At 34.8% G+C, this 19,467-nt stretch overlaps 2 protein-coding genes across 3 annotated transcripts; one reads left to right on the forward strand and one right to left on the reverse strand.

Annotated features, from left to right (window-relative positions):
• Window positions 1–286: 286 nt before the first annotated feature.
• Window positions 287–13,550, reverse strand: LOC126850934 (ubiquitin-conjugating enzyme E2 R2). The gene is made up of 5 exons (XM_050594423.1): window positions 12,487–13,550; window positions 6,911–6,997; window positions 3,416–3,513; window positions 3,205–3,339; window positions 287–2,388 (listed from the first exon to the last, which is right to left on the reverse strand). The coding sequence occupies exons 1-5, from the start codon at window positions 12,658–12,660 to the stop codon at window positions 2,166–2,168; spliced, it is 717 nt and encodes a 238-aa protein (XP_050450380.1). The 5' UTR covers window positions 12,661–13,550; the 3' UTR covers window positions 287–2,165.
• A 435-nt stretch (window positions 13,551–13,985) lies between these two features.
• LOC126850938 (microsomal glutathione S-transferase 1) lies at window positions 13,986–16,286 on the forward strand. 2 transcript variants are annotated; one of them, XM_050594428.1, is made up of 4 exons: window positions 13,986–14,072; window positions 14,809–14,879; window positions 14,975–15,190; window positions 15,634–16,286. In XM_050594428.1, the coding sequence occupies exons 3-4, from the start codon at window positions 15,077–15,079 to the stop codon at window positions 15,955–15,957; spliced, it is 438 nt and encodes a 145-aa protein (XP_050450385.1). In that variant the 5' UTR covers window positions 13,986–14,072; window positions 14,809–14,879; window positions 14,975–15,076; the 3' UTR covers window positions 15,958–16,286. The 2 variants fall into 2 exon arrangements, with proteins under 2 accessions (XP_050450385.1, XP_050450384.1); XM_050594427.1 differs by lacking the exons at window positions 13,986–14,072; window positions 14,809–14,879 and having other exon boundaries at window positions 14,896–15,190.
• The last annotated feature ends 3,181 nt before the right edge of the window (window positions 16,287–19,467 follow it).

Genomic DNA, 19,467 nt, shown 5'->3' on the forward strand with positions numbered 1-19,467 from the left:
TACTTACATATATTGCCAAAGCGTGTGCAAAAGTAAATTTTATTTATAAATGTGTGAAGAAATCTTTCTGTTGATCTATGTACAAAATAAAAGGAAGAAAAAGTGCTGCCTAATATATAAAATTATGTCTATATTCAAAATTTTAACATATTCCTAATTATTAAATAGTTAGAAAAAACAAAATGAGAAAAGATATTACAATATATATTGAAGGAACTAGGGGAAATATTTATATATTAGCTACAATATTACTACAAGTGCAGAGTATATGTTTTAGATGCTATAGTGAAATTTAAATATCCTTTTATCTTTATTTTATTGTTTAAACACTTTCAACATCTCACCTCTTGGTCTTTCAATGAAATAAATCACTAATAAAGAAATAAGTAAAAGAGTACCACTTATATATTTTATGTCTTTAAAATTGAGTTTCATATATTTACAATATCAGTCATACGAGCACAGATACACTACCACAGAGTCGATTAGCTGTATCCGATATATCCTTTTTACTTAAGTGATAAGCTTATGTTTAATCCATCTCATTTGCAAAGCTTTATTTTTTCATGAAAAAAATCATATTTAGTAACAAGAAAACCTATAAAAAAAATCATAAGCTAAAATAACTTTGTGGCTGTAACATTATGCACGTATAAATTCTATTAGAAGTTATATTTCTCAAGACATTTAAAATGTTGTTCATAATTAAAATTAATGTTTTTTTTTTTTTTTTTTAAACAAAAAATTATCCATTCTTAACGTTGCAGTTAGATTTGTCGTTCAACAATTTACGAAGAGATAATTAATATAATTGTTGTTAATTTCGCTTTATAATTGCAACCAAATCTAGGCAAAAATATCGAATCGATTATATCGCCGCTTGATATATGTATGTACGATCATATACAAATAATTATAATAATATCAATAATATTTATAATGTAGATCCCCTAGAAAATGTGTGAGAGGGACGAAATTTATTATTAATAACGTTTAACAGGTCTCTTCTTCGGCAGCTTATTTTTTTTTTTTTTTCTTATTCCTATATCCAATTCACCCTCGACATTGTTTATGTTATAACATAAATAATTATTAAAAAAAAAAAAAAAACGCAAATTTTAGATACAAGTATTACAATTAGGATCAATTGATGTACCATTTACAACTTTGAACATGATGTGAAATTAGATTCCCAATATAAAGTCGAATGAGTACTTGTAGTACTTATATATAATCATTTTTATTATCGAATGTTTTTCATTGCAAGGTAAATCAATTGGTCCATTTTCTATTTGAAAGATTCAAGTGCTAGCCACAACACAACAAGCAAAGTGCTCCTATATGTATATTCATAGTACTTATATCCATACTGTAGCACATATTGCTTAAGTTAAAGAGCTTGTAAACACGGGATTCTCTAATTTCATACAATGATTAGTAACACTCTAATTTTTTTCTTAACCCTCGCTCAGTAAAAATTAGATCATTTTTTAGTTATGATTACTTTATGCATTTTTACGTTTTTTTATTTTTCAAGGCGAGAAGAGGGTCATTTATGATATATTTATAAAGTATGATACGTACATTGTATGCCTAATTATAGACATACATACAATGCAGTTTGAATTTTTTTGAACATGCCATAATAAAAACATAAATAAAAGCTTATTATATAAGTAATCGAATATGTCGTAAATCTGATAAATATGTGACAATGCGAGGATTAAGAAATATTGTCTTTCAAACCATCGCGAAAGAGACTACCCATATTACTCCGTATAATAAAACTTAAAAAGCATATAGTACATAAACTCATGTGACTATCTCATTTTTCTTTTGTTTTTTTTTTGTGCACAAACAAAAATTTATGATTATGATAAAGTGTAATGAAATCAATTTGTTTCAAAGAAATATATAATAATTGACGATGGTTAAAGAGAGACATATATAATTCTTAAATCATTCTTGGAGAGTTTGATTCTCTTATGCTAAGAAAATGCTTACTTGAATTTTTGTAGCGCGCCCTGAAAAAAGAGAAATAGAGCGAGAGATCATCCGGTTTAGAAGCTCGTTAATTTATTAATCTATACAGAACTGATATATATATATATATAATAATTAGCGGTTCGGTTTTTTTGTTGTATTAATATTATTTAAGAAATGGATCACGATTCTCCGTTGCCACTATCGTCGCCGTCTTCGTAATCGGTCGCGCTTAGCTGCTCGTCCTCGTCATCATCTAGCTCATATTCATCATCATAGAAATCTGTCATATCTAGCTGTTGTTCGGCTGGCCTCGCTCGAGTCTTTATGCAGTAATCTTCCAGAGTTACGGGCACGACGATACCTTCCTTTTCGGCTTCCATTTTGGCAGCTTGGGCTTGTTTTCTATATAAATAGAAAACATGCACGAAATATATATTGACAAAATACCTACCTGGCCCGCTGTGGCCAATGCTCGCAACACATTTTCTTAACAAGCGAAAAAAAATTATAGAAGATATAGAATTAACTTATCCAGTATACTTCTTTAAATTGGAAAAAAGTTCTCAAATTTCAATTATTATAATATATAATTAAAAGCAAGATTTCACGTTTTTTAAGTTACCCCAAAGCAGTGATCATGTAACTTTTTCTCTAGAGCGGAAACGTAAAAAGTAAAAAATTTTGCCATTAATTTTCAAAAGTTACATGATCAATATTCAGGTTTAAGATTTTCCCAGATATTGCTTTATCGAGCGCGCTGCCGCTGATTCTTATATTTTATAAGACTGAGTGTACACATATATATTTTTTTAATGATATAACTTCAATTATATATATTTATGAATAATTGAATGCATAATTTACGTATAATTTATGATAGGAAAAAGCGTAAGACTCAATGCGTATCGTTTACAATGCAAATTACATTAAAATCATATTGTTTTTCAAACAATCTTATCTTGATTATAGTTATTATAGGTTTATATGATAATAATTTTCCTACATAAATTTATGTGACTATTCCAGTATGTACATTATGTGTACATTATGTTGCTGATAATCTCGCGCCCGTTTTTGTAGCTATCTATCACATATAATATAACTTTTAGCACGCTATTACGGATCCAATTTGGCGGTATAATTCCAACGAAAACGCGCACAAAGCTCTCTATACGACCGCGTGACGCCACGCGACAGCATTATTGACGATTATCTTACCTTATGATATTTTCATATTCTTTGTCTCTCCCTTTGGAATCACGCCAGCGTCTATACATGACGGATGCGTCCACATTGGCAGGACTATATGTGTTGGGTTCGTTCAACAACGAGATCACCGAGAGCAGGATAGTTCTGATAGAAAAATCATTTAATTATCCTAAGAGTCTCGAAGACTATAGCTCCTAGACAATTTTTATTTTTGTTTTACCTGACATTTTGCGTCGGATTCCACCTCTCGCAAGGCAGCTCGCCGCTTTGTGGATCATCTACGGGTGGATGCAAGATTGATATGCACAAATCACCGTTCTGCACAGAGAAAAAAAAACTCTCAGACCTGTATCGATTTTCTTAATATTTTTACTGCCCACCTTTCTTCATTTTTGCGACTAATATTGTATTAGACATTTTGTCTTGTTACGCGATGAATCGAAATTCACGCATGTTATTTTCAGAAGTTTTGCTCATCGCACGTTCGGTTGTTTACTCTCGCTCTTGCCGGATTTATATACATATACTGAACAACTTTAAAATCTAAGAATACAAAAGGAGCCTCGCGCGCATCATCTTGAAAAGATATTTACAATTCTACTTTCTATTTAAATATATTAAATATTATGATTCTTTTTAAAAGATAGAGAAAAAGTAAAGGGTGCCCTAGCACGTTCTATGCAAAGCACGGTGACCTCGGTAGATTTAGTTCCGCATTCGTTGCATCTGAGAAGACATCGTTATTCGAAGGATATGATACCTTTTCAGTCGTGCTTACAGAAAAATTACCGAGGATATTGCGATTCACGTTTTATGCCATATTTGAGACGAGAAACTTTCGATCTTTGAAGCTGAAATTACGTATGTTAACGCGCGACATCTTACATGGAAAAAATTGCGAGGTCTTTTGTCGCGCACGTTCCTCATAAGATCGCCTCTATCTCTCCTGCACGAAGACGCTCGGCAAGTAGGACAAGGTGCGTCGTGGTTTCACCGTGGCTCGGAGCTCCGAACACTTCGTAATAAACCGCGAAGGCGAAGGCGAGCTCCTCGAGTAAATGCCCGGCACTTGACACGACCGACAGCGAGATAGGCATCGCTGTGTTCTCGCATGCATTTGTATGTAAGAGCGGCTAACGTACATAAGATCGCGTTTATTACAATCGGTAAGGCTTCGGATGCATCTAGAGAGAGACAGAAAGTACTATTTCCGAATTTTTATCTCGATCTTATCTTCTTTCGTATAAAAAGATATGAAAGTTTAAGTAAAGATAAAATTTACTTTATCTATATTTTCTATATTTTATTTATATTTATAATTTTCTATTTTCTTTATTTATATTTATAATTATAATTTTAAATCGCTGTTTATATATATAATGGTTTGATGTCAAAATCACTTTGCATATACCAAGCTAAATTAGACATGGCTTTGTGTCTTTTATTCTTTGTCTGCACGCAATAGTTCTATCTATACTGTACATTGTCGACGATTGTTTACGCATAGACGCAGACCGAGGAAGATTCGCGTAATGTGGCAGTACTCACGTACATACGTATAAATAATATGAATTTCACAACGGGGAAAGTTAGCCTGCGAGAAGAGCGAATCGTACACGTGTTAAAGCGCCGTACGTATCGTATATACCGGGTAACCTTTCTACAACGATCTGCTTCGATTGCGAAACATTTCTATATATTATGGAGCAGATACTGCTTCCTCGAGAAGTATTTGCGCAATGTGTATAATAGATTACCATCGAAATAAAATTTCACGCGGCGAAGAAAAAGCGGATATGAGACGCGTAATTAATTTCCTTTGTATAATTGAGAGAGAGTTACTCCTTTATAGTCTGTCCCATTGGCTCTCTGTATTCATACTCCGCAGTTGATGCGGCTTCGTTATGATCACGTTTAATGTACAAAGAACGAAATAGAGATATACCAAATTTCATTAGGTATCTTGAATCTAGATGTATATTGAAATACAAATATTAAACATACAGATGCTCTTAGCGTCTTGAATATTACAATGGAAATAAGACCGTAACGTTGATACTTGCAATGCATAATAATTACAGTTGTGCAAGAAGAAGCTGTTTGGCTTATCAATCGATTAGCAAACAGGTCAACTGTTTTGGGCTTTCGAGCCGAGATAGAAGGAAATTGATACTCAATGTAACACACACGAAGCGCATGTAAAATACACTCGAGCAATATAAGAATAGAGCAAGAAAATTTCTTTTCTGCAATTTAATTAAAATATTCTTTTCCGATAACGTATCTACAAACATTTTATTTCGCATTCGTGTTTGCGTTTCTTCCACACGTCATCTATTTCATTTCATGTATAACTAGAGAGGTGCTTAGAGAGTAACTTATCTGTAAACTCTAATATTTTCTCTTCGATAGCGCAGACTTAAAAAAGAAATAAAAAATAAAATAAAAAAAAGGTGATCGCGTTTGCCTCGTTACTTATAACACGTTCTCTCGTTGTCGCCATCCTTATCATGGGCGAGTGGACACGGATGTCCACACACGGGCTTTCGACGGTCATTGACTTCGCTTCGCTAGCCTCCGAAGGGTCATACACGGCGAACGGTGAGCAGGAGATGCGACAAACACGAAAGCGAGCGAGGTCGATAAACATATAGGAATGCCATACTTTTGTGCAAAGACAAATGGTATCATCATTAATACGTAAGAGAAGAATGCGGCAAAGAAATGCACATTCTCCTTCGACGATTATCTCGATCTCTCAAAGGAGAAATTCTCCTTTTCTTCATTATTTTAATTTTAATACTTAAAATCGTGGAACAAAAGCAACGGTTCCGGATTCGATAAAAACTTCTCATAAATATGAAACTAATTAATATTTCATTTTGCTGTATATAATAATAAGCTGATAGGAGAAGGAATAATGACGAGATTTAAAGATCGCGATGTAGTATACTTGTGCGTGCAGCAAGCCATCGTTGTGCCTTCAAAGTGGCCAACAACACGAACGACCACTTCCTCGTGAAAGAAGTTGTCGCGAATTATCAGTGGTCGCGCTTCGGACTCGTTCCTCGCTAATCGTCGCGCGAAATTCACACCGGGATTCGCCGGATGTGGCGAAATAACGGGAATCGCGAGCGAGCGAGGGCAGAGGGAGGGATTTTACGAACATTGAATATTGTGACGCGCGTGACGATGCGAGTACGCGAATAAATATAGTATGGCGACCGGATGTTCCGCGAACACGGTGATACGTCAATATAAATGCAACCTCGAACGAGAAACTACTACGCAATGCGCAATTTTTCGAGTCGACTGTTTTTACTTTCTTTTTTTTTTTACGCTCCAGCCCTCCCTTCCTCCCGTTCGCCGTTTGCGTTTCGATGAGAGACGACCGGCTGGGAAAGCAGGATGGCGGGGCGGGGGAGGGTTCGGACGACCTGGATGGTTTCACAAGCGCTGAAAGTGACGATGTAAAAGCTGATGGTTGTAAAAGCTATGGCGACGGAGGGTGGAAGATAAAGAGAGGCGGACACAGTCACAGAGCGGGACGGTCGTTATACGATGGGACGAGAGGCGGGGTGAGAAACGGGATGAACGGAAAAGGGACGCAAGGGAGAGACGGGAAAGACACGCACGTATACAGCACGGGGCGAGGAAAGGGTCGAAAGGGGGAAGGGATGCGGGGGATCGATAATTCCCGTATATATTCACTCACCTCATATACATTCGGGTGCCAAACTTTTGTCATGAAACGAATGCTCGGTGGACTGTACGGATAATCCGGCGGGAACTTCATGTGTGCCTGAAACATAAAGAACATCGAACGCGGTCAATCATACATTGACTCGAGATATAACGCTCGCTCCCGACTCCGGTGTCGGGACACCCACGCATAGTCTACGCATAGTCTTTATCCCGAGGACTGGGACCGTTATAATTTCGTACCGAGTTCAATATCCGCGACACACATGCGAAAAAGAAAAGAATGTACGTCCCTTGTACGTTCAGCTATTGTCACGAATCAACGTGGGAAACGATTTCTGTCTCGAAATCTCTGTTTCGAACCCGCTGAAATTACACCGATTTTAATACCTGTCTATACGAGTCTTTAAGAAACTAGTTTCTTTTCATCGAAAAAATAATTTCAAATAAACTCTTAGTCGTAGATAAAATGCAAAGATGAAAAAAAAAATTCCGACGAACTATGTTTCCCTTTTCCTCACATCTCGCCAGCGAGAGATGTTTACATTAATATATATATATATATATATAAATAAGTCGATCAAATCAATGCGATAGAAGCGAAGCGCTCCGTATAATATTCACGAATAAAGACACGGGACTCTCTTCTCTCCGATGCTGCGAAAGTGGAGCAACATGGCTGTCTAGCGCGTAGCCGATATAATAAGGCGAGAGATGTTAAAGAGATTGGGTTGCGAGCGCGACGTCAATGAGATTCGGCATTTCGATCGAATTCAGAATCACCGAGGCAGTCGTGACGATATCGATTTCCATTCCGGAGCGCGAAAGGGGCGTCTGGTTGGGTTCAATGCAGGCTTCGCTTCGTCGGGACGCTATATTGATCGCGACCTGGTCATGGCCCAAATATCCACCTCGTCCTCCGGGATAACGCGTTCTAGAATTAACCTACTTTCTACTGTGACTACAAACTCACGGTGTCACGAAAATTCTACTCGGAACGGTTCGAGCTTGCTCCACGTATATTTGCAAGCTGATACGTCGTCGCTTTGAAATTTCTGTTACAAACAGGCGATCCTTTTCGATTTTTTTCATTTTCCAAATAAAGCGAAACTGGCGGTTTATTGAAAAGATTATTTTTTGTTCAGCTTTCGTAATATGCGATAAATAATATTTGACATAACTTTTGTTACAATTTTTTTGAAAAGTTGAATTATTCCTTTCATAATTTTTATCTATCGATATTTGAGTTGTCTTGTACAAAGTGTAAAGTAATGCAAAAGCGCCGAGTTTTCCGATGCGATACCGCAATATCGATCACGATTATCAGCGTGCGATCTTGTGCATGACATTGTCAGGAGAAATATTCCGAGAATTGTTCATAATGCGGGCTTTCTATTTTTACAGCATAGAGATTTCATATGTTGATGTTTCAAATGTATGTTTTACATATGTTAAAGTCGTTTTTTTTTTTTTGCGCGAGATATCGCGATTTTTAAGGATTTTTACAGATTGCTCCGGAACTATCACTTCGTCGTCTTTCGTCGCAACTCCACCGTGTGACCTACAAATTTTCGCGACCTACTTCGACAATAAGCATCGCTGGTCATCGTAACACGACGTTGTGTAACGAGGTAGATGGTGACTTTTGAAACTATCGAATCAAGTCACGCCTGATCGATTTGATCGAATGTTTTTACAAACGAGGCTGCCAATCGCTCGAAAGTTACGAGATTCGATTTTACGAGATTCAATTTAGAAATAACATCGAAAGAGGCAATAAAAAATATATAATATAATTGATTCCTGACGATAGGAAAAGTTTATGAAGCGCATCGAAAAGTATGAAAATAAATCAGCGATTCAGTTTCATTTATCCATCAAGTCTATATATTTTTATGCGTCAATATAATTATGAAAATTTAAATATTTTTCGTTCTATTCATTTCAATTTTATCGGATAGAATTATATATTATATTTTACATATCTGTATTTATAATATTACATATGGAATAAGTTTAAGTATACATATCTGTATAATCTGTATTAATTTGCAAGGATTTTTTTCTGTAACTTTATCTCACACAATTTATGAAAATAAAAAAAAACAAAAATAATTTTTTTTTTAGCAACTGAAATATGTATGTAAGATACACATAAGTTAGAAAATTTAAAAAATCCAAAAAACATCTCGTGCAAAACAGATTGAAAATATAAAATAAAATTTCTTTTATACAAAGCTTCATTTTTAAATTTAAAATCAAACTTTAAAAAACTTGGAAAATTAATAACGTATTTACATTCTTTAAATTTGAATAGCTTTTAATCACCATATTATTATATTATCAGGTTAGTCTCAACAATAATCATTAATACATAAATATAAAAGTTCAACATTTTAGTAAAACAATTTAAGAGATCAAAATATTATTAAAAGTTGTATATATAAAAAATTCAAGATAAATTATTTTTTTAAAAGTAAAAATTTTTTCACAAACATTTTAATAACCGTTATGGAATTAAATTTGATAACAAGTAATACAAGATCGTTAGAGAGATCATTCAATTAAAAAAAAAAAAAAATATTAATCTTTCAATTTTCAAAATCAATTTTCTCACAAATTTTATATTGTTTTAAATATTTTCGATTTATTAAATCATAGTTTATTCGATGAGTAAATGTTTTCTATCAAAATTACAGGACCGAATAAATTGGAGATCACGCTTTTTCGCATAATTTCTGTATCGATTCAGCAATTGTACGTCGGGAAAATTGCTGATACTCGCGGGACGCCCGCCATGTCTTCGCGAAGTGAAAGGATAAAGTCCGATGGAGAGAGAGATCTTCGTGAAAAATGACACGATGAAATCTCCGCGTCCAATGATTTCCAAATCGACATTTCGTGCAATGACGAGACGGATCAGCGTATATTCGTCGGAATGAGATTAGGTGAAAGTCGGTTGGCCGTGCCGATCGGTAGAGCCTGCTTGCACCCAGGAATAGAATCGAGACAACGCTCGATGGCATTTTATGTAACTTGGCAAGCCGCGCGTTGCGCTCTTCGCCTTTTATCGCGAGTCGTGCATAAATTCTGGTCAAGGGGCTTTCTGATAAATAGAACGTGATCTCTTTGTAAAAACATATTGCGATTATGATTACGATCGAACGAATATAAGAGCCAATATCGTACAGTGCTATTAAAATGCGATGTTATGAATGAGGTGTTAATATTTAAGTGGTATCGCGAGGTATACAACTCGAACACACACAGGGTCATAAGAGATTCGAAAACGGTTCTCGCGTTCGAAATTCTCCGTTTCACTTTAACAGGCAATGATCGTTAAAAATGGATGAAGGCGATGTAATCCGATCAAATTGCGAGCATGCACAATTCATTTAGCGTTGCATTTGTATTATCGTCACGCATCGCGATACAACGCTCTCCTCCGATTTTGATAAGCCTCGTTTGCGTCACAATTACGTTCCTAGTTATGTAGCATTATCATATCTTTATCAAGTATAATTCATCCACAAGGCTTATCCAACAAAAAAGAAAGACTATATATTTGAAGAGAAAATATTTTCAGAATGAAAAAATTCATCTCAAATTTACGGGAGAAGCTATAAATAAAAGGTAAAGTGGTAAGAGAGAAAGAGAGAGGGAGCGAGATCCTTCGTACTCTCTGGACAATGATACGCAAGTACGTAAAGTTATTCATTCACGAAGATACTTTAAACGTGGCGTAAGATGAAAGCGATTGTTTACATGAGCACATAGCGAGCATTCACCGGTTAAGGGATAAAGCGATTACGGTATAAAGTGTGGATATAACATATTAATCCACGGTGGACGCAGTCTTTCGAAATATAACCATGCAGAGAGGCAATTTTACATGTATATACGGTGTACACGCGGTTTTACAAGAAACACGCGCGACGCTCGTTACCAGTGGTTACGTTGTGGGAAGATACATTGCGTTACGTGAATAGGCGTTCACTCGCGTTCACGACGAGCCAGAGAGTGGTTTAGAAAGCGGACACGACGACGGGACATGCAAAAACAACTTTACAGCCGCGACGGCAATGGCAGCAAAATCATTCTACTGTCTGGCGTTAAGCCGGGCATTTAAGCCTCTCTCGCTTCTCCTTGCTGCAACTCCATTGGCATGTGACGTCAGAGGCGAAAAATTACGTCAAATTTATTCTCACGTTTAAAATTTTTTTTTTCACCTGCGATGACCATCCGCGATATGTAATCCTCCAACACGGCTTTAAGACCAAATTTCCGATATTACGAATCTAGAGAATCTTAATTTATCTGATTATTGCCTCATTATTTGAGATCTCCAATTGCGTCAGAGATTAATGTAGGGTCGGGTAAAATTCTCGACAAGAGCGAGAGAAACGGGAAAAACGTCTATTGCCAACAATTGTCACTTTGCCGGTCAAGGTAGTTTCAATACGACTCGCGCGTCTGCGATTGTCACGATTCTCTTGGCAGAGAAATGCAAAGCTTCCGTGATAAACATTAAAGCTCAAGGATGGCAACGAAGACGCTCTACCATATGCGGCAAACACGAAATTCCGCAATGTCACGCGTGTAAATATTTGGCGATAAGAGACTCGTATTCGTTATCGAGACATTAGGCGCAGATATTGACGATAAACCATCACAAACTCAATGTATAATTATGTATATATTACAGGAAAATTTGTGTTTTCTAAATTATAATATTACATTACGTAGCAGTCTATATTTAAAAAGATTTCAAACTCCTCTATAAATAGATAATTAAATGGCTTTCTTTAGAAGTATAAATTTAGACACCTGATTTTCGATAAGATTATTTAATTAAAGATTATTACAAAGCAATTTATCAATCCAATTTATTTTATTGATTTACATAGGATGACTCAAACTCATTGATTAAATATAATTGTAAACTGTATCAAATTAAACTGTGAACTTTCTCCGCTCTGCTATATCTTTTTCGACTTTGAATACGTATTTTCAGTTCGCGATACATCATATGGCGATAAGAATCGTACATTGTATTATCAGGGATAGCGTCATTAATTCAACTTGTACATATGAATTTTTTGACAAACTAAAACTATGCTCAATAATCATCAAGCTACATTACGCGCGAGGTTAAAGAACATTCCTTTGTTATACATGTGTTTTATAAAAACTGGAATGTATACAAAGTCGTCGTCGGCAGCATTTTTAAAAGTCACCAGCTCTTGCTCCTTTGTTTACGTACTTTCTGTGATAGAGAGAGAAAGAGAGTGACATTTTCTCTCTCTCTCTCTTTCTCCCTTGAAAAGTAAATATACCGACCGATATAATTCCCGATGCGCCGTTGAAATCGACGAGCTCTTTTTATATACGTATATATATATATTCCGTTAGGAAGGAAAAAAAAGGGGAACAGATCGCGACGGATGGTGGTCGACATAACCAAAAAGAACGTTGCGCATATATACCTATACACCGTTGATCACCTACGATCGTATAAATACATACGCACACGCGCAAAGGTATGAATACGGAGATCGCGTAAACAGCACGACACGGCAATACACATACCTTGAAGTATCCTCCCTGGTAAAGAGTGTCGGGCGGACCGAAGATCGCGACTTCCCACTCGAACATGTTGTCCTCGTTAACCAGCTTGACGCGGAAGCCCTCGACGGGCTCCTCCTGCAGGCTCTTGTATTCCAGGGCGAGCGCCCGTAGCGCGCTACTCGTCGGCTGTGCCATGTCTCGAGTCGAACTATCACGCAATGCGCGGTCTTAGTATCCCGCCGAGCGGGCGAGAACGTCCCGATTACTGTCGCGTCGAACGGGGTCGTGGAACGAGCACCTGCTGATCACCCGCGGGATATCGTGGATCTCTCCTGTATAAGCGTGACTCCGTAGTAACGGAGGCGAGCACGAGCCCCCGAACACACACGCGCGCACATATACAACGCACACAATATGGGTACACGCGCGATCACACGCGCGCGCGTCTCGCGATTCCCTCGTCGCAGACAGAATCGTTCGCGTAGTCTTTTTCACGGGCGCGCGTTACACGACGAACAAAGGAGCGCGTCCGTTACTGTGCAACGACGCAAGTTGCGCGAGAGAAGAATGCCCCACCAAGTCAACAATACAACACCATTCCTCTAACGCTGACGGACGCACACGCACGTCTCCTCAGCGAGAGCCTAACAAAACAGCTGACGTACTCCCTGCGTCAGCGATCCTACGCCCGACGCGCACGCGCACTTCGGATCAGCTTCGGTTAGAGTCGCTCGATTTAAACGGCAACTTTGACAACCGCGCGACACTAATATCTTTCTAGCAAGTGCGTATTCGACCCGCGTATCGTTTATATTATATACAGTGAACGTAAAGAAAAAAGTCGAATGAAAGTAGGAAAAGAAGAACACTTGATGCAATTTTTAGACAAAGATGAAAATGTTCGAATAAGATATGAAATATATAAATATCGACATTATAAATTTTTTGCAGAACATTATTTAAACAATTCTAACTTAAAATGGCGGCTTGAGAAAATTGATTCGAATGACTCTACTAGCCGAAGCATTTTCATTACCTTGCACGTGGTCGCTTCGAGAATCTTCTTCAATAATATCAGAACGTTCACCTCGCGAAAAACGAATGGAGCGTTTCCAACGGATGTAAAGTGTTCGAAGTAATGATTAGTTGGAATTATCAATAAATCCAGCCACTCACGCGGTAGATTATGCGACATGCACGCGACCCGTGGCTACTTTCGGACAACACTGATTGAGCCATAGAAATTTTTCGAAACTTCAAAAATTCTCTATTTGATAGCCAACTGCGTGATTGTGTCCACCAGTATTTTCTTACTAGAAAATGTCCTAGAATTAAAATTATGGAGGAATCAAACTGTATCCAATGTACGACGTGTGATAACCAATAGGAGAGTTTGTCTTCTAGGGACGAAAATGTCGCTAGTTAAAACTCATACTTTCTGTTGAACGTCAGAATTGAATATTCGAGATAGTGCAAATTTTCCATTAGGTTAATAGATTAAAGATTTAAAAAAATACGTGACGCATTCTAACTTCCAATCAATATTTACGAAAGATTAATGTGTTATTCGAGAAGGAATATAAAAACTTAAATTTATTTCATTTCGAGTATGTATATATTAGCTTAAGAATATGTATATTTAGCTTAAATATAATATATTGAAAATCACATGTAAGAACTTTATTGCGCAAATCTTCATCAATGACAGATTTTGTATCGAAAACATTATAAATAATTCATTAGATGAAATACGTTTAAAATGCTGTATTAATATATTTAAATGAAAAAGCAATAATTTAATCATTGAAAATATAGATTAATATTTCAATTCTGAGATATAGTGCGTTTCTATGCTATCAGAAAAATTATTCGATATGTCTCGCTTATCTAAATAAAAATAAAACTTGTCGTCACATACTTAATTCTATACAGATTTTTATATATCACAAATAAACATTGATTAATTACATATTACTGTCATGTGGATTAAATGTGATCAGTGATCAATGATCAATGATGAACAATTGTAATATTGTCAAAGCATGACGACAGCAATTTCATAAGCATTTAGAATATTACATCTATACATATAGAATTATATAATTTATAGAAACATATGATCATATAGTATAAAGAAATAATTTCGATATAATTCTGCTAATAAATAAAACATGAGCGAAAGAAAAAAAAATTATTTCCATTCCATCTGTCTTGATTTTTAACAAGTCATTGTCCATCTATAAAATTGTTCCAGAGTTCTATCACGCAAATACTCGTAATTATTTTTTTTAATTATATAGTTGCACGCATCTTCTATCATTTTTTTTTATCTTTTATACACAGTCAGGCCAGGCTATAAAGGTTATCCAAGTATATATAACGGAAGCGAGAGGTGGGAGATAGGACGATAAGAAGTACGTATTAATTTATTTGTTGTGCGTAGTATTGGTTGCGTAGTATTGGTTGCGAGTTGCGAATGCAACGTCATTCTAAGTCTACCTTTTACTAGGTTAGAACGAAACGTGATCCAGAATCCCAGATCCAGGAGGTCTAGGATCGTTTATATTCAGAGAGCAATACTTTTTAAAACGTATCTAAACGAAAAAAAGAAATGGCTGAAATAAGTTCAGAATTACTTCAGATATTTGGCTTTTGGGGCAGCATATTGGTCCTAAAAATGCTGGCCATGCTGCCGTTGACTGTACGACAACGATTTAGAAAGAAGGTAATCAATTAAATATATATAAAATCTCCGGAATCTCTCTTTTCTCCAAATTGTTTTTGATATTATTTATTTTCTTATATATTTTATATATTTTATTATATATTTATTTAATAAACAAAATTTTTAATAGATTGCAATAAATTGTATAACTATATTCTAAACAAAATAGCACAATTTATATAAAAATATATTATATTCTCTCTCTTTCTCTTTTTCTATTAATGAAAATTCAATAAAGTTATAAATTATTAAATACTATACATACATATATATATATATATATATATTTAAAAAAATTAAAATTATATAATATTCAAAAAATAGTATATACTATTTTTTAGTTTATTCTTTAATTTAGTTACAAAAAAAATATTTTTATATTCTGTTTTAGAATTTTTTAAATGTTAAGCTCTATCACATATAATAAAATTAATTTGTTATAGGTATTTATGAATGAAGAAGATGCCGCATTAACAGACGGAAGCAAAGTGACATACAATGATCCAGATGTGGAGCGTGTACGAAGAGCTCATTTGAATGATCTGGAAAATATTCTGCCATGGTTCGCAATCACATACCTGTGGTTAGGTACTGGACCTTCATCATGGTTAGCTAAAATGTTGATACGAACGTTTGTACTTGCCCGAATATTTCATACCATTTCATATGTTATAATGAAGCAACAACCTACAAGAGCGATAGTTTTCTTTGTGGGATTTGCAATTACATTTTATCAAGCATTATCCACATTGTTACATTATTCCTAATTTCGTACAAAGAGATAACTTTTGATAAAGTTCTATATTTATAGATGAATATTAATCTATAAATATAGTATAATATATATTAATATATGGGCATGGATACTAATAAGAGCATTTATAACAAAAATGTTTAGGAGTAAGATTATTTTAGCATTTGATGATAAAATAATTATTGTTGTCATGTTTTTAAAAAATATATGTTTTACATTCCTAAAATTTATATATATATATATATACACAGTCAAGTTGATTGTATATACCATTCTTTTATGCAATGTGAAATGAAAAAACTCTTCCAGCTCGTTTACACAAAAACACGTCATCGCATATAACTACGTCTCTTAATTTTGTCGCTCTCCTGTTTATATTTTACATATGAAATGATTTTAGATATCTAGAAAAATCTAAAATATTTGCATAACGCTTGCATACATAATTTTGCCTGTTAATTCCATTATTCCTTTCTAGATTTTACGAAACGATTTCTTTATATATATATGTATATATATATATATATATATATATATATATATATATTTGAAAACTTATGTAGCTGCATAATGTTCGCATAAGCATATAGTTATTCGCGCACGCGTCTTAACATATCTTGAAGGCGCATACGCGAACTTCATCATACGCGGTCGTCATGACGGCGGCACCGCGACGCCGACAAACGCGGGAATGTCAGACGTCGCGACGCGTCTGTGACGTGCTAGTCGTCGTTGTCGTCGGTGCCGTGGCGTCCTTCAACGATCGAATATGCTTTGATCCATACTTTTGCCGCGTTAAATCGCGGGATTCTTGCTGACGTGATCTGTTGATACAGCAAATGCGGAATTACATATATTTGCGAAAATCAAGAATCGCGCTAGAATTCGGGCTTCTCGAGCGGAGATCGATATTTGAACCGCGAAGCGATCAAGAGATAAGATCATAGGTAAGCATGATATTCTTATCGAGTAGTAAAATATAAAAAAGTGTGAAAACACTAAACATAAGACAACATTGCTTTGTTTACAATTCAATGAGCACAACTATACGTTACATACTACGTATTACATTTTTTTAAATTAGATATATATATACATATATATATACATATATATATATATATGTATATATATACATATACCCCCGTATATACATAATAAAATGCTTTATATTTTCTATTATTTCATATATCATTTATTTTATTTTTTATTTTTTATTTTATTGTATACATTGTTGTACATGCATAGAAGCGCATTGTATTTAAAATAAGCATAGTACAGGCGGTTGAATAACGTTGGAAAAATTTCTTATCTTATATCCATGCAATTTTCTCCTTTGTTCCGATGACAAACACAGATATTCCAGATACACGCGAATAGAATCAAGTGCGGACAGGTCATTCCCTACACCTGCACCTCAATTTCTGTGAGGATCAAGCCTTTTTCTTTTAGTCTGAATAGAAAAGCCAGCTGAACGATTCTTTCTCACGTGCAACGGTTTGCATAGTAAGGTAGAAGCATGTCTTATCGAAGATTGGAATAAGTTTTTCAGCTTCTTTATGCCGATAATTTCTTGAAAGATTCGCGATCTAATGTATTTTCTTAATCAGTCATCTGTATATCATTAATTAATCGATTTAATTTAATGTTATATAATTAATCTTATTTTAATAAGTTAAAATTTCTCCAAAAAGAAAACATTTTTATTTCAAGGAAATTTCAAACATGTGTTTATAAATTATATATTTAAATATTCTAAAATTTAAATATTTATATATTTATATATTATATATATATATATATATATATATATATATATATATATACAATTTTAAACTATATTATTTTACACACATATATATATATATATATATACACACACACACACACACACATTTTGTATATTTATACATATCTTATATATATTTATTTTTACATATTTTATTTTTTACATTATAATATATTTTATTTGCTTTTCGTATATTATTTTTTACATTAAATTAATTCCTTAAACTAACAAGAAGTTTTCGATATACCAAGGAGCTGAAACATTTTCCGGCGTCAGTGATATCATAACGTGTTCGTCAACGGTGTATCAATGTTTGTCTACTTTCCGGGGCTTTAGACCTTTAATGAAATTTTCTCACGAACCCGATACGCCTTTGAATATATGTAGAAAAATATCTTAGGGGTTTTTTTAGTCTAATTAATAGTGCTCATATTTTACGTAAATATCGATTGCGTAATTAACATTCCTATGGATATATGAATATTTATTGTTTCGTTTTTTAAAAGTTTATCACACAAAATCTTGTACATATCATGCGGTATATATACGTTTATGATATTGTAAAACACATCGCAATCTATTCGTTTGAAATAGACAAATTTCCTCGTTGTTTCATCGATATTATCCGTGGTAACCACATCTAGGATATATGTATAGATTGCACATTAAATGCAAGCATGCGAACGTCAATAGTATCTGCGTTATTCCAGAAATGAACATCTTTCTAAGGAAGATGTTCCACATGCGCGCAATCAGTTTATTAGACCATGAAACTTGTGTTTTTCATAAAGTTTTAATTAATATTAATAATACAAGATAGTTGAAAGATAATTTATTATTAATGTTTAGGCAATTTTTATTTTCATTTATGCGCAAAATGGTGTACGTATCGCAGAATATAAATTCAACTCAATTATATGAAAACGCGTGTGACGTTTTTATAAAATGTATATTACAAAAAAATTTTTTGAATTTTTTGTTAACTTTGTGATATCTCAATGAATTTTTTATAAAAAAAAAATCAACCTTTCATAAAAAGGATTTACAATCCACGATATATATAAACTGTAATTGCTCATTCTATTGTGTGTTTGTATAAAGGCCGTACGGATACTTTATTGAATATCGCAAATATTAATTAATTGGTGACGTGAGCCTGTACTGACGGCATGCACGTGATTACAAAGCGGTATATCGACCACCAGTGCCAGTCCCTAAAGGCAGTTTAAACGCAAAGGACCATAAGCGTTCACCCGGTACATGCCTGCGGCGCACGGGAAGGATGCACGCGGTGCATCGTGCTGTGTATGCGCGCGGTTATCGATAATCGTGTCAATTTTCCGTGTCGCGTGGTCACGCCTTACACGTGCGTGCCATCCGAAATTGCATTTCTCTGTATCGGCTGTCACGGTGAACGATGCCGCGCCGGTGGCTGCGATTCAATTTGCGTCGGGATTAGTAGCAAGATTCTAATCACGTTTGTGAGGCGGACGCGGTTTTCACCCTGCTCTCCGCACGTATGTTGGACAGACAGATGCGCCAAACAAATTCGCTTGTCGCTTAAACAAAGCGGGAGTATTCTACATTTACTTTTTTTTCATAAACTAAAGGCTGGTTGTCGAAATAGTAATTGACATAAAAATTAAAATATTTTTCAATGCGTAATAATGGAAGTCTCTATGACGTTCTGTTTTACATCGAGCGAAGTTAAAATTTTTTTAGAAAAATGAGTAT

This window comes from Cataglyphis hispanica, chromosome 7 (assembly GCF_021464435.1).
Source record: "Cataglyphis hispanica isolate Lineage 1 chromosome 7, ULB_Chis1_1.0, whole genome shotgun sequence".
Classification (NCBI taxonomy): Eukaryota; Metazoa; Arthropoda; class Insecta; order Hymenoptera; family Formicidae; genus Cataglyphis; species Cataglyphis hispanica.